Source organism: Mytilus edulis, chromosome 1, assembly GCF_963676685.1.
Source record: "Mytilus edulis chromosome 1, xbMytEdul2.2, whole genome shotgun sequence".
NCBI classification, from domain to species: domain Eukaryota; kingdom Metazoa; phylum Mollusca; class Bivalvia; order Mytilida; family Mytilidae; genus Mytilus; species Mytilus edulis.
Window position 1 is genome coordinate 71,164,922 of NC_092344.1, and position 23,583 is coordinate 71,188,504.

At 31.6% G+C, this 23,583-nt stretch overlaps 1 protein-coding gene across 1 annotated transcript in view; it reads right to left on the reverse strand.

Annotated features, from left to right (window-relative positions):
* Positions 1–23,583, reverse strand: part of LOC139488483 (adhesion G-protein coupled receptor D1-like) — a 55,607-nt gene that overhangs the window by 15,877 nt on the left and 16,147 nt on the right. Inside the window, exons 11-21 of the mRNA XM_071274161.1 lie at positions 22,791–22,894; positions 21,377–21,571; positions 16,307–16,369; positions 14,046–14,157; positions 12,409–12,513; positions 6,905–6,977; positions 5,564–5,675; positions 4,782–4,828; positions 3,742–3,859; positions 2,025–2,128; positions 1,347–1,449 (exon numbers count right to left, since the gene is read on the reverse strand). Of these exons, the coding sequence (XP_071130262.1) occupies positions 1,347–1,449; positions 2,025–2,128; positions 3,742–3,859; positions 4,782–4,828; positions 5,564–5,675; positions 6,905–6,977; positions 12,409–12,513; positions 14,046–14,157; positions 16,307–16,369; positions 21,377–21,571; positions 22,791–22,894 (1,136 nt within the window). The remainder of the gene's footprint in view (positions 1–1,346; positions 1,450–2,024; positions 2,129–3,741; positions 3,860–4,781; positions 4,829–5,563; positions 5,676–6,904; positions 6,978–12,408; positions 12,514–14,045; positions 14,158–16,306; positions 16,370–21,376; positions 21,572–22,790; positions 22,895–23,583) is intronic.

Sequence of the window (23,583 nt, forward strand, 5' to 3'; positions counted from 1 at the left end):
CTGAAAGGATTTTACAAGAGTTTATATATTTTACAAAGCAAAGATCGTAACGAGATAAAAATACAAAAGTGTCTTACAAAATGATATTTTTTTTTTGTTTTTTTGTTTTTTTTCTATGAAATTTATGTTCAAAGCATATACATACATCTAGTATTTGAATATCTACATGAAAAAATAAGATGTGGTATGATTGCCAATTAGACAACTCTTAAAAAAAGACCTAATGATATAGACATTAACAGCTATAGGTCCCCTTCCACAATGAGCAGAGCACATACTGCATAGTCATTTTTAAAAAGCCCTGAAATCAGAAATGTTAAACACCTTAAAAGAAAAACTAACGGCACATTTAAAGATCGAGAAAAACAAATAGATAACACAGCAACAAACGACAACCACTGAATTACAGGTTCCTGACTTGGGACTGACAGATACATACAGCATATGGCAGTATTCAATATATGTAAGGGGGATCCGTAACCTTGGACAGTGGTGTAACAGTACAACATAAAAAAGACCAAACAAAATGGGTAGAAAAAGTCTTAAACATCTGATGGATACAAATAGAAATCCATATAACAAAAGCACGTGGACATGACCGTGTACTTGTGCTTCCCATCAACAAAATAACATTAAGAATAGATCTTAAAGTACTCACAGTTACTTACATCTAGTTCAAAACCAATAACAACTAAATAGATTTAAAAAATCATGCTTCTAAAAGTGAATTAGCAATCAGAACACATACAGCATCCAATGGATTTAGTGTAAAGACGTCAAAACCTTGACCTTGAACAGTGCTGGACAGGAGTCGATTGATTTTAATACATAAAGGTTTATATGTATGTAAAAATAATATTTAGTTTACTTCTAATTTACAGTTTACAGAATCAATACTAATACCAATAAAAAACAAAATTCTAATGATCTCATCACAATGCTGAATTGGTAACCATTAAGAATAAGTTTATTCAAATAATCAGTTCTAAATTTTCAGGCACTGTAAACAACAGCTCCGTAAAAATGAGGGTGTACTATCCTGTTTAATGTTTTCTACAAATCTTTTATATCTATTGAAGAACTGAGTAAAAGTTTTTTAAGTAATGTGTGATAACGAAATCCCTGACTAATTAACCGTAATACATAGATTGCATTCGTTGAAATCTAAAAACATCACAACAGACATTGGCTTAGTGAATGAGTAGTGAAATAGAAACACCGTATGATGATGCCAAAGAAACATCACCATACTATTATAGGCACAAAAATGAATAAACACGCCATTTGCATATTTGTTTATATTTCTGTCATTTGCAAAAAATGGATCGATAGAAGTTAACAATCACCTTATTCTCTGTTCCCTCTATTCCAGCTAAAAATACCACATACGCTAGGAGAAAAACTGCAGCCATTGTAACTAGAATTTTGGACTTGTCAGATGGTAGAAGTCTGCAAATTAACAGTAATAGAAAACTTCATAAGTCACGAAACTAGAAGTAACCGTGCTCATGTCGCTCTAATGTATATAACACAACTTTCTCTATTTGGAGAGCATGCGGTTTCAATTGATATCATTTTTTTTAAAAGGCAAATTAAAATTGTATAATACCACATGTGTACCTAAATATGACAATTTTTAGTCGATTGAGTGCGTCGAACAAGTTCAAAAAGGCCTCACCGACAGTTATTTTAGAATATCAATATAATTAAAAAAATGAAATCGATTGATCAGATCGTGCATTTGTGTTTTATGTTTGATACACCTAACCGTTTAACCAGCAAACTGGGAGATGACTTGATAAGTTCGGGTTCGAATTATCAACTTCTGTAACAATTCCGGTTCAAAATTGTCAACGTTTTTAATTTTATTTTAAAAGTCCAGCAACATGCATATGAGTACCTAAATAGTTAATAACAATTATGTCAAATTGTAATGCTTTACGAGATTTTGTGTGTGCAATTTAGTGTCTCCAAATACAGGAAAAATACTAGTATGGTTAACTTTTATTGTAATAAAACATTACCTCCACTCAATATAGTATGTTATTAACAATAAGACAAGAGCTGCAATGGATATCGAACAACCAACTTGGGTAATAACGGCAAGAACCTCATCATGATTTTCTGGCTGAAACAAAAATATATACGATAATTAACCCTTCCAAAAATGCTTAAGAGCCTGATTCGTGTTGTTTGAACTAAATATTTCGTAGATATCTCATATTATATATGACAAGAATGGTTAAGAAATATTTCTAGATATTATGTGTTCCTGGATCACACATATTGTTGTTATTCGATGAAACAGATATCCAATTCAGTTCTCTTGGATTTTTAGGTATAGATTTAATAAATTATAAATGAGAAGACTTAATGCCTTTTGTTAACTATTATTCGTGTGATTTTTTTTGTCCGATATGTTCTATTTATTTTCATTGTAGTCCTGTTATGTTATGTTGTCATTTTAATGTAATATTTAACATTGTCATTAAAGCGGGAGGTTTGGCATGCCACAATACTAGGTTAAACCCATCATTTTTAATTTTTTTTAATGTCCTGTACCAAGTCAGGAATATGGCCATTGTTATATTATAGTTCGTTTCTGTGTGTGTTACATTTTAATGTTGTGTTTCTGTTGTGTCGTTTGTGTCCTCTTATATTTGAATGTGAATTCACATTACTATAAGACGTGTCACGGTACCTTTCTATCCCAAATTCATGTATTTAGTTTTGATGTTATATTTGTTTTTCTCATCGGATTTTGTCTAATGCTTAGTTCGTCTCTGTATGCGTTACATATTAATGTTATGTCGTTGTTCTCCTCTTATATTTAATGCGTTTCCCTCAGTTTTAGTTTGTAACTGGAAATTGTTATTTTCTATCGATTTATGAGTTTCGAACAGCGGTATTCTACTGTTGCCTTTATCTAAATGTTGACATTTAAATCCATTAATAAATTAGTACCAAACAAACAGAAACCAACGTAATAGAACTAACCTAAATATAATTTGAAAAGTAGTCTAAAGTGGTGTTACTCTTTAATCCTTAAATAATATATAACTTAACCCATGTTGCAATTTTCGTTTGTAAAACATCAGCTATTTTTGCCATGCGTGTACTTGAAAAATTGAGGTAAATGATTTGCATCGCAATTCGCTGGCGCTGCCTTTATCATATAGCACTATTATATTTGTAAAACTCGATAGTTGTAAGAGCTTTAAATATCTCACAAATATTTTGCCTTTCATTGATTGTGTATCTCAAATATGGCATAGAGTATTAGAACTTCAAATTTGCATATAATATAGGGATCCTTATTCATCCTATTATTCTTCAGGTCTTCGTTTGGAGTTTTATTTTTCGCTTATAAAATGATAAAACTTTTTAAAAAGAAAAGTTCTATCTTTTTTTTTCAAGACCTTTAATATCTGATTATGTGGTATGGGTTTTACTCATTGTTGAAGGCCTACAGTTGTTTCTTTCTGTGTCGTTTGGTCTCTTGTGGAGAGTTGTCTCTATTGCAATCATACCACCTCGTCTTATTTTTATAAGTAATACATCAAGTCAACAATTTTTGCGTCGCAAGTGTTATATCGATAGCACCGATACTTCTTTCGAGAGATATTCAACCCTTCTTTGTACTGATGCTGCTCAATTCGTCCGGTTTACCGCAACACGAATTGTCTTGCAAAGGCGAAACTGTTTTCAAGTTATTTTCAATTTAAAAAAATGAATACATACTATTTCATATAAACTCAACAGAACAGCAAAGTTGGTCAAGTGAGAACTTGTACATTCTGTAAAGGTACTATTACTATGAACAGTTTTTAATCCGTTTGCTGACCAGAATCCATTCTTCCTTCAAAATAATTGTATTCCACTTTTATATTAAAATCGATTAAAGACATTTTTACAACAAATTGCATTCATTTATACCAAATCATGAAATAGCATTTAGTGGTTATGTTGGTTATAAATTAAAACTCAAAAAAAGTAAAATCACAAAAATACTGAACTCCGAGGAAAATTCAAAATGGAAAAACCCTAACTAAATGGCAAAATCAAATAACAAAATACATGAAACGAATGGGGAAATGTAGAAAATGGTGGAAAACATCAATCTGAAGAAAGGGGTCATATTGTAATTTGAAGTAAATATAAAAAAAACTACACCCCCTCCCAAAGTATTTCGTGACACCAGGCTAAGCATTAAATAAATGTTTGTTTAAGCTTAACTACATTGTTCCATTTACAACCTTAAACTGATCTTGGAAATGCTAGGGATCGTAACTGAAAATTTTAATTGAAACTCAAAAACTACTTCAAAGAGGTAAAACAAACCGCCTAAAACTGGAAAACCTATAACTTAATTCATTCTACTGCAATTATCTCGATTTTGTTCATGTTAAATTTCTCATATTTTATTTTTTTTTAATTAATTTTTATGCTCAACCTTTCAGCATTAAGTTTTTCAGTCTGCGTCCGTTCGTTTGTTCCCCCGTTTTCTGTCTTTTAATGTTTAATTAGAGTTTTGATCCCAATATCACGATCCACTGATCATAGAAATTGTTCGTGCGAGTGGTGCATCCGTGTACTATGGACACATTCTTTTTTCCCTTATTTTGGCAAGGTTGTCTTTAAACAAAACGAAAAAGCATACTAAATTCCTGTTCCGGTTTGTAACTTTTGTATATTCTCCGTCTTTTCTTTCTATGTCATATACAGATCGTTGATTTTAATATGGCTCATGTAAAATGCATTTTAAGAAAGCTAAGACTTACTCTAACGTGTAATCCCAATACGCACATTTTACTCCTTTTTCGTGATTCTGAAAGAAAATAAACAAATTTTATGTGATAGTTAAAGATTATAATAATGAATTAGTCAATTATTAAACAAAAATCTTTGAAACTATAATAAATTATTGGTCAAGCATTGTAAAAGAGTATATTTTTTATGTAAATGACAGTGAATTTGATATCATAGTTCTTTTCCAATTTAATTAAAATATGCTGTCAACATTGAATAAAACAGTAAATAATGTGTTCTTTCTGCGAAAATTTGAGAATGGAAATAATTTCCAGGATATTCGTTATTTATTAATCCTAGCACTTTGCATCTTTTGGAACATTCATGCTGTATAAAAGTTTCTTTTTTTTTTTAAATGGATTTTAATATATAATGAGCGTTCCAGATAAAGGTTAATTCATTAACGCGTTTCGGATGCATGGAATCTATATATTTTTTTCCTTTATATATACTACTACATGTAAATAAACTCATGATAGATACCAGGACTTAATTTTGTATATACGCCAAACGCGCGTTTCGTCTACAAAAGACTCATCAGCGACGCTCGAATCCAAAAAAGTTTAAAAGGCCAAATAGTACGAAGTTAAAGAGCATTGAGGACAACAATTCCTAAAAGTTTTGCCAAATATAGCTAAGGTAATCTATGCCTGAGGTAGAAAAGCCTAAGTATTTCAAAAAAATTCAAAATTTTGTGAAAGAACACTATAATAAGATATGAGGTCGTTTAAAAATATGATATTTTGTATATTACCTGATTATTTTTGAAGTACAAATGTAATGGGGGATTCAAACGAGTCTGGCTGATTCCTGGTATAGTAAGAGACAGAACTGACGTCAATACTTTTACTTTCTTATTATCTACGCTGTATAATGAAAAACGGCAAAATATTAATAAATAAGTTAAAACTCGCTCATTTATCACTTTATTGTTTACTTATTGAACTTGTTACTTCTCACTGTAAATGGAACGACTTTGATATCATTCATGTTAAACTCATTAAGATTAAAGTGATAAATTTACATTGCAATTGTATCAAACATTCATATATATTCACCTCAATCTCAGCGTGTATATTCATGTAAAGTCTTTGTAATATAAAGTTATGCTAAAAAGTTATCTATAAACAAAATATAGATTATTAAGCCATCACCACATAATTTTAAAATGAGGACTTCAATTTGAATGATGCAACAATAATTTACTAACAAAATAATTTTTCAACAATTTAGATCTGCAAAATTGTGTTGTATATTTATTTACCAAACCTCCAAGTTTAAAGGCTTATACGAAATATAGGTATACAGAGTAAAATGCCGATTACAAATGTTTTCTTTTCCCTTTCCATGGAAATTTTTGGTTCAATTCCCGCAAATATCATATCTGAGCAGAAAGATGACGAAACAAGTTTATGTCAAAAACGTCTCATCCTTTTTTATTATTTTTTTTTAAATCATCGAAACGAATTAAAACAACTGTTATAGTCCTATAAAATGAACATTTTGACACAAAATTAAGATAATAAGCAACGTCAAGTACCTAAAAGCTATATAAACGTCTAGACAATCATGCATTATTTGTAAAGTTGAGTTGAATTAGCTATCAACACGGTTTTGGTATCTCCCATGTGTTTATGTATTTATCTTTTGCCATGTAATAAAAGATTTTCCGTTTTGAATTTTAGTTGGAGTTCGGTATTTTGGTTAACTTAATTTTCAATAAGAAATTGTTAAAACCTTTTCGTGATTAAGTAACATTATATATTGAATATTATATATTATTTCAAAAGGTATTACTTTCCGTCCTTTTTTAATAGATTACCATGCATTACAGAACGTAAAGTGGTTATCTGTTTAGGAAATGCTCTTCCCAAAACAAGGAAGTATAACAGATAACCAAAAAAGTTCTAGTCAGCTTTATACTTACATCAGTTGCTGTATTCATCAAATATTGCATACAGCAACATTGAATACAGTACAGGAAAACATGAACTTTTTTCAAATTCCAAAACAAGTTATACCAAAAACATTTAAATAAACGATGAAGTATGCGTTAACATATATATATATATTATTTTTAATATAAATAAACTACCTTGTTTTTCTAGGTAAGAATTTAGCTATTGTACTATAATGGATTGCAATGTACCCTGTGGTATTTGCTCTTTCTGAAAATACATAATGTAAATACTTGTTTAGACTCAAACAACAGATATTTGATCTACATTGACTTGTATTATATTTGTTTAGATAAGAAATGATCATGTGCTTCTCTATGTAAGTTGATTCTCCAATTAGTATATGCTAGTGGCTCATTGTACTTTTTAAAAATACTTGGTATTTATATCATTTTTGGGGGGGAAATGTGCAATATGTTGTTTCAAAGCTCGAATACATATTTTTTAGATGAATTTTACATAAAACATTACTAAGGACAATTAATCATGAAAAATTCTGATAAATAAAATGGCGGACAGGACAGACAGGGCTTCGGAGCTCCCACAAAAAAGTTATTAGTTATATGTTTTGTGGAATATGTATATTGGATTTTTGTGATATATCATGTCGAACATTATGTCCTTGATCAACAATGGGATCAAAAAAGGGAAAAGGAAAAGTACAGAAAAAAGTACCGAATGAGAAAAAAAGGAAACGAAGTTCAAGTAAGACACCGCCACAATCAAAAACAACAAAAATGGACGCCAATGTAAACAAAGTACAAAGTGTTAACCGCAATACACCATATACACCATATACTCCAGTGGCAGATCACTTAAGTACATCTCACAACATATTATATGGTAACCCGAGTAATTTAAACCATTTAAACACATACGGTCAAACTTCAATCGGAACCCCGTATCAATCTTATCCTATGGCTCCCCCAACAACTCCTGCAGATTTTCTTATAGCGAACCAACCTCTTCAAACTCATCTCAGCTTTAGCTCGCCACAATCTCAACCAACTGAATTCTCGATGTATAGTAAATTTGAAAATTTTATGATAGACTGTTCACAAAAACTTCAGAAATTAGACATACTCGATGAGATTGTTGTGAAAATGAATGCTATGGAACAACGGTTTGAACATTTAGACAGAAACGTAACAGATATGCGACAACAAATTAACAATCACAATACATCTATACAGGAATCATCAATACGATCATCGGTCATTGAACAGAATGTAGATTTTATAAAAAGAGAAAATGATAAACTTCAAAATGAAAATTACGAATTAAGGGACAGGATAGTTGATATACAAACTCGATCGATGAGAGACAATTTGATATTTCGCGGGATTCCCGATGTTTCTGATACCAAACAACCTGAAAACACGGAAGAAAAACTTCAAACATTTTTAACAAATGAACTTGGAATCGAAAACAATATTCCGTTTCACGTGGTACATAGACTAAAACCGCGCCGAGATAGAGGTCCGAGGGGAATCGTTGCCAAATTTGAAAAAAGAAAGGACCGCGAAATGGTGATGGCGGCTGCAAGAGAAAAATTTAAAGAAAGGGACACTCAGTTTCGTGTCCATGAACAATTCCCAGCGGAAGTTATTCAGAGAAGACGTGAATTGGTGCCGATCATGAAGGATGCAAGACATAAAGGACACGTTGCACATTTACGTGATGATAAACTGTTTATCGACAACAAGAGATTCTTCCCGCATCCACCACCACAAATGCCACATAGACCACCGTTCCAAAACCAGCGACCAATGGAGCAAAGACCACCTCCTCCTTTTCCTGGTGCATAGGGATGTTGTGCAAGAGGAACAGAAAGAGATATCAGCACAAGTGAAAATCGAACTAACAATGCGGATCCTATTTTTTCTGAATTAAAAATTTGTTTTCTTAACGTATGTGGTATAAAACAAAAACTGGTGTGTCCTGAATTTATAGAGATGATTAAAAAATATGATATTTGTTTGTTTACAGAAACAAAATTGTCTGACATTGATATATTAAATATACCTGATGACTATATGTATTATTCTAAAATTAGAAAAAAATGTAAAAGAAAATCAGGGGGGATTGTAGTAATGTATAGAAATAAGTTAAAAGGTTATTTAAACTTTATAAATACAGATTGTGAATTTGTACAGTGGGTTAAGATTTCAAAACTTATTATAAACCAGAAAACTGATAGTCTACTAGGTTGTGTTTATATTCCACCATCGAATTCGAAATATTCAACAAGTGAATCATTCGATGAGGTAGAAAATGAGATGCTTAATATAAAAAACATAGAGAGTCTAAATTGTATTATTTTTGGTGATTTTAATGCCAAAACTGGTAGTTTACCAGACTATATTATACCGGACGAGAATCTGGTTGATATTTTTGAATTTAACTCAGACGAGGATATACTTTCGTATATGTTTGACTACGAAAATTTACCTAGAAACAGTATTCCATTACACAGAGTTACAAGTTGTAATTGTGCACCAAATAATTACGGACACAAACTTTTAAATGTATGTAAAAGAAATAACATGTATATAGCAAACTCAAGAGTAGGTAATGATAAAGGTATTGGTAAAAAAACTTGTAATGATACAAGTGTTATTGACTATTTATTATTGTCATCTAATTTATTTCCAGTTGTTAAAGAGTTCGATATTATGGAATTTGATCCATTGGTCTCAGATGTTCATTGTCAATTACATGTAGTTATTCAAGCTCCAGTGATTTTATATAATAGTAATGACGAACTATCACAATTTTGTAGTGAAAAATATGTCAAGTGGAGAAAAGAAAAGTGTTCAGAATTTTTAGATAATGTTAAAAGTGATCATGATTGTCAGTTAGAACAACTACTGTTAGAATTAGATAATTTAGAGGTACAACAAGGGATTCATCAAAATGAGATGAACAAAGTTGTAGAGAGAATTAGTAACTTTTTTCAATCAGTTGCTACAAAAACTTTTGGTAAATACAAGCCGTTTAAAAATCGCAAACCAAAAAGCGACAATAAACCTTGGTTTAACAAGCAATGTTTTGATAGTAGAAAAAAATTTCACAAAGCGCGGAAAAGGTACAGTTTTATAAAAAATGCTGATAATCGAAAACATATGAAAAATGCAAGCAAAAGCTACAAAATTGAAATTTCTAAAGCAAATGAACTGTACCAAAGAAATATTGGAAATAAATTACGCCAGACCAAAAAATCAGATAGTAAAAAGTTTTGGAACATTTTGAATAGTATTGGGTCAAATAAAAAAAAAGGCGTAGACCCTGAAATTTCGATTGAAGCTCTCTATGACTATTTCAAAGATATGAATAGATGTGACTCAAATACTGAGGAACCAGAAGTTAATTTTGATGTACATAATTTATCAGATGAATTGTATAACTTATTGAATGGTACTGTAACCGAAGATGAGATTTTAAAAAGTGTAAAAAACTTAAAAAACGATAAAGCTAGTGGATGTGACAAAATAATAAATGAATATATAAAATGTACTGTACATGATCTTATGCCAATGTATGTTAAACTTTTTAATTTAGTATTAGATACAGGAATAGTTCCAGAGTTATGGTCTCTTGGTATTATGATTCCTATTTTTAAGAATAAAGGTTCAAAAGCAGACCCTGCAAATTATAGAGGTGTAACATTAAACTCTTGTTTAGGAAAGACTTTTTCATCAATAATAAATGAGAGATTAAATAGTTTCTCAGATGAAGTTGAACTTATATCAGAATCTCAGGCTGGATTTAGAAAGGGATTTTCAACTACCGATAATATTTTTGTGTTGCATTCAATTTTATCTATATTTTTTTCAATGGGCAAAAAATTATTTTGCACATTTGTGGATTTTAAGAGAGCATTTGACACTATTTGGAGAACAGGGTTATGGCAAAAGTTACAAAAATCTCACATTACTTGGAAAATTTTTACAGTTATTTATAATATGTATCAAAATATAAAGACATGTGTTCGATATGGTAACCAAAGTTCAACTTTCTTCAACTGTGGTGTTGGTGTTAGGCAGGGTGAAAATTTATCACCGTTTTTGTTTTCAGTATTTTTAAATGATTTAGAAAACTTTTTTGTGGAAAACGATGTTAAAGATTTAGAATATATTTCTAAAAACTGTGAAGAGTTGTTACACGTATTAGTTAAAATCTTTGTAATTCTGTACGCAGATGACACTGTTATTATGTCTGATAGTAAGGAAGAACTACAACATGCACTCGATGTTTTTGAACAATATTGTAACATATGGAAACTCGAAGTAAATATAGATAAAACAAAAATTATTGTGTTTAGTAAAAAAAAGGTACGAGACAACTTTGATTTTCATATATATGGTAATGCTATAGAAGTTGTAGATTCTTACAATTATTTAGGAATAACTTTTAATTATAACGGTAATTTTTGTACTGCTAGAAAAAGGATTTTTGATCAAGCACAAAAAGCAATGTTTGCTCTCTACAGGAAGATAAAACATATATCATTGCCTATTGATATTCAGTTACAACTCTTTGATGCTGTAATCGCACCTATATTATTATATTCATCAGAGGTTTGGGGTTTTGAAAATAAACAGAATATTGAGAAAATGCATTTGCAATTTTGTAAAAATATTCTTGGTGTTCGGAACAGTACACCAAATTTTATGGTTTACGGGGAATTAGGGCGGGTTCCGTTAGATATCACTATAAAACTTAGGATGGCATCATTTTGGTGCAGAACTATTAAAACAGAGAGCAAACTGTCAAATATCCTTCTAAGACTTATGATTAAGCTACATGAAAATAATCCTACCAAATTTAAATGGATTCAATATGTAAAATCTATATTTGATGATACAGGTCTAAGTTTTATATGGAACGATCAATTAGTTGTAAATATTGATTGGTTAAAAAGTATGGTTAAACAGCGATTAACAGATCAGTACTATCAGCATTGGTTCTCGCAGATACATAATGCATCTAGGGGTGAATTCTATTCTTTATTCAAACTCGAGTTTGGTTTGGAACCGTATCTATTGCGATTACTACCCAAGGACAGATATTACATATCTAAACTTCGATGCTCGAATTTGAAGTTACCTATTGAGACGGGTAGATGGGCTGGGATCGCTAGGGAAAATAGAATATGTACATTATGTAATGAGGGAATAGGGGATGAGTTTCATATATTGTTTACCTGTAAAAATGCTGATGTTTCTGCTCTTAGATCAAAGTTTATACCAAATTACTATGTAATGAATCCAAGCAAGAACAAGTTCACTGGCTTGTTGTCTATTTGTAACGTACAAGTTCAAAGGAATTTATCAATTTTTGTGAAGAAAATCATAAAATACTTTATCTAATTATACCAATTGTCTTTTAAAATATACTATGTATTTGTGTTTCGTTTGTCCTGTCTCGCTATGTATTATCTTAATATGTTTGTATATATTGTCCTCTTGTACACAAGTATGTGTCTGAGGTTATGAATAAAATCTTGAAAAATCTTGAAATCTTGATTAAGATTGGACGGACAGGTATAGATTACCTTGATTTTTTTTAATGTTATTAAAGATGCAGGTATGTGTAATCCGACATTACTCTACGACAGAATATAATCAAAAACATTTACCTCTCAAACTCTCCTTTGGTAATAAAAGACGATCGTATGTGCCATTTGGTTGATCAAACGCATGGAAAGTGATATCTCCTTCGCTGTGTTGGTCTATTACTACATCTGAAAAATACAAAAATGGCAAATTATTCCTTACGTTTTAAAAAAATTATAACGAAAAGATTGAGACGATGTTTGTCTTTTTAACCGGATTTTTGTGACAAAAATGTCGGTTATTGATTTGGGGATGTACGGCGGTCGGGCGGGCGGGCGGCAATCAAATGTTGTCTGTGCATTAACTCATGAACCGTTCAACCAAAGCTTTTAAAATTTTAATATGTTGTTACTGACAACTAAATAAAGGTCGAGTTCAATAATGACGATTTTGACTTTTACCGTTCAGGAGTTATGGTTCTTGAAAGATTGAAAAATGGAGTTTCCAGTCGTGTCCGTGCATTAACTCAGGAATCGTTCAACCAAAGCTTTTAAAATTTTAATATGTTGTTACTGACAACTAAATCAAGGTCAAGTTCAATAATGGCGATTTTGACTTTTACCGTTCAGGAGTTATGGTTCTTGAAAGATTGAAAAATGGAGTTTCCAGTCGTGTCCGTGCATTTACGCATGAACTGTTCTACCAATGCTTCCCAAATTTTAATATGTTGTTACTGATGACAAAATGGAGGTCAAGTTCAATAATGACGATTTTGACTTTTACCGTTTAGGAGTTATAGTTCTTGAAAGATTGAAAAATGGTGTTTCCAGTCGTGTCCGTGCATTTTCTCATGAACCATTCAACCAAAGCTTTTGAAATTTTTATATGTTGTTACTGATGACAAAATAGAGGTCAAGTTCAATAATGACGATTTTGACTTTTACCGTTCAGGAGTTATGGTTCTTGAAAGATCGTAAAATGGCGTTTCCATTCACGTTGTTGCATTTACTCATGAACCATTCAATCTAAGCTTTTCAAATTTTAATATGTTGATACTGATGACAAAATGGAGGTCAAATTTGATATTGACGATTTTCATTTTCACATTCATCAGTAATGGTTTTTGTGATATTGCCAGGACACAAATAAATGTTAATAAATCCGGTTTGCTGTCGTTGTGACAGCCTCTTGTTATTGATGTGTTGTTATTAATGCCGTATCAGCACAAACACGCTATATCTAGCGACTTTTATTGTTTGAAACAACTGATAAATGTAAAAGGCAAACGACTATAGTAACCAATGTTTTAAACGTATGTAGCTTGAAGTATGTTACGACATAAAAACGGGGTTTTCTCTGCAACGTTTGAGTACGTGTCTGTAAGAAAGAAGAGTGATTTGTATTCTTTAAATATTTATAACATACATTCACATCAAAGTTCGCTTTGTTTTTGAAAACTTTACTTTTTTTGTGTCACTAACTTTTACAAATCTGACAGATAAAAGATCCAAAGTAAATATTAAAATCATATAATTTTAGAAAATATGAAGGTATTTGTATTTATCGCTTTTCGTTATTCACCTAAGCATATCGCACTGAATACCCATTATTACTTGTAAAGCATGATTCTTGTAATCTACAGAAAATGTTTTCAATATTTCTTTTTTTTCAATTTGGTTCCGTGTGCAAACATTTATTCATATAAGAATATCTTAATTACCCAAAGATGGTTTTGAAATTTTCAGTGGTGTATTGTTTTGGTGTGATTCAAATGCAACACCAGCAAACGTTGATGTTATGTTCATTACTTTCGCAGCGTCATTGTCTCCAACCTGCAAAAGAGGTAGTTTAATCGTTAACGAATAACGAAGTATAATGTGTTCCATCGTTTACAAGTAGTTGAATTAGAAAAACTAATGATAATTTAAAAAAATTGAAAATATTGTGCGTTTTGTCTTTTAAAAAAAGACGCATTAGTAATAAACGAATTAAAAACGTTAGAAGGCCAAAGTATGAAGTTGAAGAGCAATAAGGACCAGAAATTCCGAAAGGTTTAGCCACATAGAATTAAGGTACTGTGGATCCAATTATTTTCGTAGGTACAAATTTTCGTGGATTCAGGAAAACTTACATATTCATGGATATTTAATTTCGTGGTTTTGCCGAAGTCTGCATACATGTACAAGCCTAAGTAAAATTTGTCATTCGGTGAATATTTTATTTCGTGGTGTTTGCCTGTAACAACGAAATCAACGAAAATTGGTATCCCACGAATATTAATGAATCCACAGTAGTCTATCCATAGGTTGTACTTTGTAAATACAGCTGTTTCTCAAAACACGCCTCTTTTGGGGAGAACTTGAGTATTCATAGAAAATTAATTTTGTATACATACTGGTTCCCAGTTATGCTCTCTGTGTTCCATCTCACAGAGACATAACTTGGGAATGTTACCAGTAAATTTACATGTGCATATTGTTTACATTGCAATTTGTGGTAACCTTTCATTCGAGGTAGGGCTAGTTAAGAAAATTAGTGTTAGTTTAAACTCTGAGAAGTTCAGGGCATATAAACGTTGAAAATATGCCGCACAGCCCTATATTTTGACCTTTGAAAAAAGTTGTGGTGCATATGAAATTTCAATTCTAGGATAAGATTTTTTCAAAACTTCATAGTAAAAGTGGTATAGTTTAAGCCGTAAAAGGAGTTCCTATTGGAAATTGCATAGTCAATGTTTACAGAAATGCAACCTCTAATGGTAGAAAATCCTCAGTATTTCATACAATACCAAGAGTTTGTCAACGATATGAGGTCACTTTAAGTAGGTATATTTATCATAATTTTTTTTCAGATGAAACATTTAACAATTAACAGAAAAAGAAACAGAAACAGAAACAGCCAAAACATAAGCAGTTGACCATCAGTTAGTTATATGTATCTATCGGCCATAAAATATGACAACTATTTTTTAAATAGAACTTTAAATACGGGGATCGTCCTGAATATGCATGAAATATTTGCCACTGGACGTTAAGCAACCAACAATCAATCAATCAATCAAAATACTGTGGTGACCAAGAGCCGATTGTTGTGGATGTATTGATCTACAGTTGTGTGTACTTGGTGTTTTTATATTGGCCCCATTGTATCTTCTGAAAACCTTATTCGTCTGCATTGTACGAATGAAACGTTTAACTATATATAAAATGTTTCTTTTCCTTATTTTTCATGTTTAATTTCGAAGGTTAATTTTTCGTTTTAAAGTTATATGAAACCTCAAATTAAAAAAAAATAACGCATATGTTTTTTATAACTAAATGAATAGTTTTTATTATAAAACTTATGTGCATATACTTTTTTCTGAAGAAAATTCTTTAATTTGTCCACATTTAGAAGAAGTTTACTTTTTTTAATTGCTTGCTCCAGGAAGTAATTCGCCGACATATTTTCCGTATGCAAAGTGACCTTAGCGTGACCCTTTTCGTAAAAAAAATCCGGTGATCGCAATACGCATGTCTGTCATTAAAATAAAAAATTATCTGATTGTACATGTTAAACACGTGTTCAATATCCATGCTTTATTGTTGATTGTTTACTATAAGGTGGCAATCGGTAAACTACGGCTTCAAAACACGACAATTAAGTAGCTGCCATTTTCACCTCGTAATAGACAGAGAAAAAAAATTAATTGACGATTATACGATATATTTGCGTAAAAAAGATAAAATCGTGCACAGAAGTTTAAGTTTATGATATATACATGCATGGGTTCAAGAATTGGATAAACATTATTTTTCACCAGTCACTCGTTTCATATGACTTTAAGTTGTCTCAGCTTTCTGATTATTTTCAATCAGTCGATTCTAATAAAGTGATCATGTCTTAGTTATCCAATACATGATGATATAGATAAATAAAAGCAACAGTAGTATAACGCAGTTCGTAATGATACTAGACCATCTCAATATTTTTAATAGATACCTCTTGCCACAAATCTGTTGCCGTATCACTGGACAATAATGTATTTGTAGCTGACAGGTAAGCCTGAAAATAATGAAAATCCCATGATTTTTGATTAATTTAATTCTGTATATTAATATGTAAGAACCGTCTTACCTTTCAAGAGGTATTGCTAAATACATATTGTTACCTGCCAGGATGAAAAAGTACAAACAAATAAACGTATTTGAATAGTGTAATTTGAAGACATATATATCGTTTACATCATTTACATCTACAATCGTTCAGATGATTTACATACACACTGGTATACATAATTTAACATATAAACTGAAGACTCCCCCTTCACTAAATGTTTCTCTTTTTAATTAATAATTCTCTATCAAGTGTTGCGGGCCTGGAGTTAATGCAGTAACATAGTAGGAGATGCAGTAAGGCACACATATTTACAAAAGCAAACATTTTCTTTTTACTTTACGTTAAGACATATTTAAATTGATATTTAAGAAAAGTTGATACCTGTAATAACATAAACATTGTTTTCATATTTATCTGTGAGGTTTGAAACAACTATCATCTTATATCTGCTAATTATAAACAAATGACATTATGCTGCCTCGTTTGTTTTTTGTTTTGTTTTTTATTTGAATTTACTTGTGTCCTCTTGACAGAACAATGTTTGGACCTTTAATGAAGGAATATGGATACTTATGTACCGAATACATGTCATCTGACCCCAACAACATAGTCAACAATGAATCAGCCCCGAAATTGATACGACAGGCATACGAGAAGGCCTTCACAAGGGTAAACATAGTATCAGGGTTTGAATCTACAGGAATATACCACTGGAATCCTTTAGCAATTCCTAAAGAAGCTTTCAGCCCTTCCGATGCATTTGACCGAAACAATAATGGCCAATCCAAAACTGATGAACACCCTCTTCAATGGGTTTTGGCCAACATACAAAGTGTTCCAAACAACCCTATTCCAGTTGTGTCACTGCCCACAGATGTGACGCCCATTGCTCAACCAGAAAATGTTCAGCAAAACTTAGAAGTTGTTGTTGAACTTCACAGGTCAGCGGTCCCAAGCTCCGTGCATACAGTGGCAGAAAATCAAGGCCAAGATGGTGAATACACAGTTGATTTCAAAAGCCCTAATAATTCTATTTTGAACACATCAAATGACCCAATGATCTCACAAAGCTTATCGGATTTAGATGCTGCAAATATTTTGGCAGCACTTAATGCTGGTAACATGGAAATCACTGCAGGAGAAACCGTGGAATCATCACTTCATCAAGATATCACTGGATGGTCTTCTCAATGGAATTCAGAGTTGGAGAATATTTTCAAATTGCCGCCTATAATTCCAAAACCACCTAAGAAAAACAGCAGAAGGTTAACTTCCCATAGACTGTTAACGAGTCCACAAATACTAAATGAAAAACGCAAGGCTAAGCAGGAAAAGGACGATAAGTGTAAGAAATTGAAAGCAAAGAAGGATGAGAAGTGTAACAACTTAAAGGTTAAGAAGGAGAAAAAGAAATAATTTAACAGTTACATACCTGAACCAATGACTTTTCCAAATTTATTTGCACATCAATCATTTTAACCAGATCGTAATCATGGTAATGGTATTAGTGTCATATATATATATATATATATATATATATAAATATATATGCATGACGACAAACAATATTGGAGATGAATACATACTAAAATAGACACGCTATATTTATTAAACTTGAACCTCCTATAGTTTTGTTTCTAAACGAATATGTATTAGATCATAATATTTGTATTAATGAAATATGATGATAGTATTAATTGATTTAAATTGTTTTGATATTCTGAAAGGTACAGCTACTACATATATAAAAAAGAAGATGTGGTATGATTGCCAATGAGACAACTATCCACAAAAGACCAAAATGACACAGACATTAACAACTATAGGTCACCGTAACTGCTACAGTTTAGTAGTGCCAAAGCGAAAACAAATATAGATCCAGAGGCGGATTTAGGGGGGCCCAGGTAGCCAGGGCCCCCATTTTTTGTAAAATATTGGTTGGTTATATTGGGAATCACTGAAGCGTGATGGGAGTGGTCCCCCTCTTAGGCAAACATTCTGGATTCGCCACTGAGTTCAATTGTTTGTTGTCAAGAACTGAGAAAAATATTCGCTTCTAAGTACCAGTATATAATTGCATACATACAGTTATTACTGTCATTATACTTTGAACAATGGACCAAAGGAAGATTTTCCATATTACACAATTTGTTTTTAGTGGAAAATATAAAATCTGAGATGCGTTTGTATCGAAACTTAAACAATACCAAGACAAAATGTTTATACAGTTATACAAATGGTTTATTTGCCACTGGACGTTAAGCAACAAAAATCAATCAATCACATGGTTTAAGATTGGCTGCTTGGAGTGGGTTCACCAAAAAATGCACAGGACAGAAACATGCTCCAAAATGCTTACTGGATTTGTAGGAACTGTCATTGAAAATACAAAGTTTAAAAAAATGTATTCAACATAGTAGATGTTACATTAAAGGTTTTATTTATATACATATATATAATAGTTCAATCGTACATTGAAGTCTTTCCTGTAACAACAACACACAGTATAAACTGTAATCTGTAATACATTGTATATATTCTGCCAATGTAGACACACCTCTTCTGAGTAATGGAGTTCACAACATAAATAAAAATATCTTCCACCAATATCACTGTACACTGTTTACATTGGACATTCTTGACGATAAAAGTGTGCTTAATGTCAATATGTAAGCTGCAGTATTACATTAATTACTTTAAAATCTGAAATATTTATATATATATATATATATATATATATATATATATTCAACTCGTCTAAACATCAACCCAACAATGTTAGATCTGTAAATTTGCTTTCGCAAATTTTTGGTTCTTCCCTCGCCGGGATTCGAACCCATGCTACTGTGATATCGTGACACCAAATCGCCTGCACTGCAGCCGTCCCGCTAGACCACACGACCACCTGGGCTCTCAAAAAAAGAGCTTTCGCTGGCCGTGTGTTACCTTTCCACGTCAGTTTTAATCTAGCGGCGTACTACAGTACATGATATATAAGGCATGAAGATGTATATATATTAAATATATCACTGTTTGAGAGTAGACAACCAATCGTTGACCCAAATATTGAGGGAGGGTAGGAGGGGTCCTGATCCCGGAATCCCAACTTTAAATAAATTTAAAACCGATATCCTGAAATGGTCAATCCCGAAATCCCGAGCTTAAAAACACCCGATCCCAGAGTCCCGAATAAGATCCTCCCCCCTCAATTTTATTGTTTATTCCGTAATTAATCAGTTCCATACCATGCCTGCATTCCGGCAATTAGTCCCCGATGTAACAATATTTTTATTTTAATAATTGTTACATTTCAATGTAACCGTAGCCAGTGCCTACCAACAACAGGAATTATTCAGTAAAAAATTACGAAATGCATCAACAATACCAATGATATTTCACGTCAGATGTCAAAGAGCAGCAGCTAAGTATATTCAATATAATATTTTAGTTGCCTGAATAACTGATATACACTATTGACACATTGTTCCAAAACTATAATATAAGCATAATAAGATCGTTAAAATTCCTAACATTCTATAAACCAACGGGCTGACATAGCAATGTCATTATCGTCCGAACTTACCCGAAACAATGTCCGAACATACCCGAAACTGTCCGAAGTTCCCCACAGGTGGTTTTACCCGTGGATATGCATTTTTTTAACTGTTGATAAGTGATATTATAACAAAAGAGGAATAAATCATAACTATAATATGCCCACAAAAATGGGATAAAAAAATTTACACATTCTGACAACGGAAAACCACTTTCGGAGCCTGTTTCTATAAAGGTGTCCGAACATCCCCGGTTGTACCCTATATGTTAATTGCAAAAATAATTGGCGTAAATATATTGTCATTAATATTTAATTGTTTTTATATTTTAATAGAAACCAATAAGCTAACATAGAAAGACCATACATTTAAAAAGCATTACCACATTTTACACTTTATCGGATTCGTCTTTTTTTTCGTGAAATATGTACAAGAATTACAAAAATATTTCAACTTAAAATTTATACAGGTATTTTGTTAATTGTTTTTTTATACACATTATAATCATAGTCGTGAAAAATACATACCGAATAAATGAACACAGTCAAACTTACTAAACACATGTAGTAAACTAAAAATTGTTTTTTATTCAATGCTTATATAAATATTTCAATGCTTATATATATAAAAAATTTAAATATTTCGCGTCGGTGTCTTGCCATGGCTTTGTTTTGACTTGTTTGTTTGCTTTTTAGCCTTGAATGTTTGTCCCTAATATTTTATTAACCGTGCATTTGCATTCAGGTATTGCAGATCAAATTTATTCGTTCATAGTGTGTTAGTTTACGTTGTTTTTTTTAATTAAGTTAAGCCTTCCAATTGATATTTTATCGTGTGGTTTTCTATGTTGTGATGTTATGCTATTGTTTCAGAAAAAGAGAGAAGTTTTGGTAGCATTAAAACGTTTAATCCCGCTGCAAATGTTTGCACCTGTTCTAAGTCAGGAATCTGATGTACAGTAGTGGTCGTTTGTTTATGTAATTTATAAGTGTTTCTCGGTTCTCGTTTTTTATATAGATTAGACCGTTGGTTTTCCCGTTTGAATGGTTTTACACTAGTAATTTTGGGGCCCTTTATAGCATTTGTTAGGTGTGAGCCAATGCTCCGTGTTGAAGGCCGTACATTGACCTATAATGGTTTACTTTTATAAATTGTTAAATGGATGGAGAGTTGTCTCATTGGCACTCACACCACACCTTTCTATATCTATTATAAGTAAAAGACCGTAAATGTTGATATGAACCCTTATAAACTTCTGTACTCAAAACTTATAAAAGTAAAGGGCAAAATCAAAACAACGATAAAAGGTATAGGTAACACTTAAATATGTCTAAATATGCAGTGTTTATAACCATCTCAGCAAATGATTTATTGAATACTACTTTAAGAGTATGTTTACCTCTGTTTCTGCAAATGTGATATTGCTGTTTTGAGAAGAGAAAATACCAGTGGATTTCTCAAGGATGATTACCCCACTGTTAATATCTCCTGTTATCAACGAAGACTGGTTGTTCAAAGAATGTATAGTTTTCGAAACTACTTCAAGGATCTCTTCGACTGTCAAACTTTGAAATCCATCATTAATATGTTCCAACTAAAAAATAAAATTATAACGTAGTGTCAGTTTGATAAACCAGACATTGCTCCAAATATAAATGATAGAGTTGAGCATAGAAAAAAAAAACAGTCAATTGTACGTCATGTTCATGATCAGAACCAATTCAATGAGTTACTATACGATGTATCCTATATTTCTGGTACTTAATTTTATTATTTTTAGGCTGTTTTGTTGGGGAAGGAAGTTGGTTTATCTTTTTAGTTTGTGTATTTTGTTTTTTCTTGAGTTTTTTTTTTTATATAATTCATGAACTCTCTTACTTCGCTTGATATATGGTATGAATACTTCGTAATATTTTTCTGTTTATATTTATTTCCATTTTTCATTTAATAATAATAATTAAGCAACTACAAGGAAGAAGAGAAGAATATAAAGAAATATAACGCAACCTTGTGTGTGTTTTGTTGTAATTTCGTTTGAAAGTTGCTGCTAACATGGAGCTCTTGAAACAAGAATTTTAAGCGGTGAAGTTGTAATTATCCCTTCAAAGCCTTACGGACGCCATCAACTGGTTGGCAGCATGCATTTTCTAATTGTCATAATCACTTTTCCTACCTCATTTCTATGAAAGTGGCTTATCAAATTATACTAATCATCAGGTGTGCACCTACTTGAGCAGGTGCCACCTGTGAAGTAGGATTTGCTAACGGAGCACCTGAAATTACCCGCGGCTTTGATGGGGATCGTTCTACTTTATTGTTGTTTTTTTTTTATTTTTCCCTGTCGTTTTTGTATGCTTTGTTTTTGTTTTTGTTTTTTTATTTTTGCCATGGCCTTGTTTGCCATATATTGTTATACTTTTTCATCATTCTGTCATTTCCTCATTCTATCATTCCCTCATTTTGTCATTCTATCATTCAACTATTCCTTTATTCCGCCATTCTGTTCATCTGTTTATCCAGTTCATGAAACACATATTGTGCTGATCTTCAGTAAGTGTGTTTACTATAAAGAGTTACATATAGACTTTATGTTTGGTTCTTCTGCTCTGATTGTCGTAAAAATAACTGTTTTTGGTCTTTCGTTTCATGAAATGTACAGTAGTAAGACTAACATATTTTCTAAAGCCCTTCACATATTGAGCTGATTTTTAGTATGTGAGTCTATTCTGATGAGCTAAAGACCAAGTTTACGTTTTTGCAAGCGCGGTCATACGTTTCATTTCTACAAGCCTAGTTAGATATTTTAAACTTACCTGGTTTATTAGGATCCTGAAAATGCGTCTAGTACAGTCAGTTACATTTGATTTTTCCCACGATCCGAAATTGTCTTTCAATTTACATTTCCGTGAGACCATTCCTACAAAAAAATGCACCTTACTAAGCTAGTCTTACAGGGATATATATATATATAATTCAGTGAGTATGCATGTATTTGTTTATTTGTGTCTGTTCGTCTTCGTGTGTTCATACAGACTTAGAAAACTACATCAAAGTAGAAGATAAAAGTGCATGCTAATAAGATATTTACCAATCAAAAAGTTGAAGGCTATTCAAAAATAATAAACAAAATTTTGAACAAGGTAATTAAAAAGTAGAAACATACAATTACAGCATGCGCACCGGACATATTTTACTATTATGTCAAAACATAAAAATACGATATGTAATTAACACTAAATGATAATAGGGAAATTTGACAACGAGACATCAAATTACAAAGGCAAACAAAACACAGCGTGGTTGTTGATTTATATTATTAATTTCAAATGCAAGTAGAATAGTAATATAAAAATTGGAAAAAATGGCCTGCTGAATAAACACATCATATTACCACAATCACGGTATTTACAGACAGATATGAATAGACATTACCATATGCATGCCTTTCTTGTATTTGAATTTTTATTACATATTTGGTTAAATGCTTCCTATGCTTTAAATTCACTTGTCAACTGTAAATTCTGTTTAAATAGCATCATTTTCAGATAATTTACTTGATTTTTTTTTAAATAGGAGTCATGATTTTCCAAAACAAAATCATTTGCT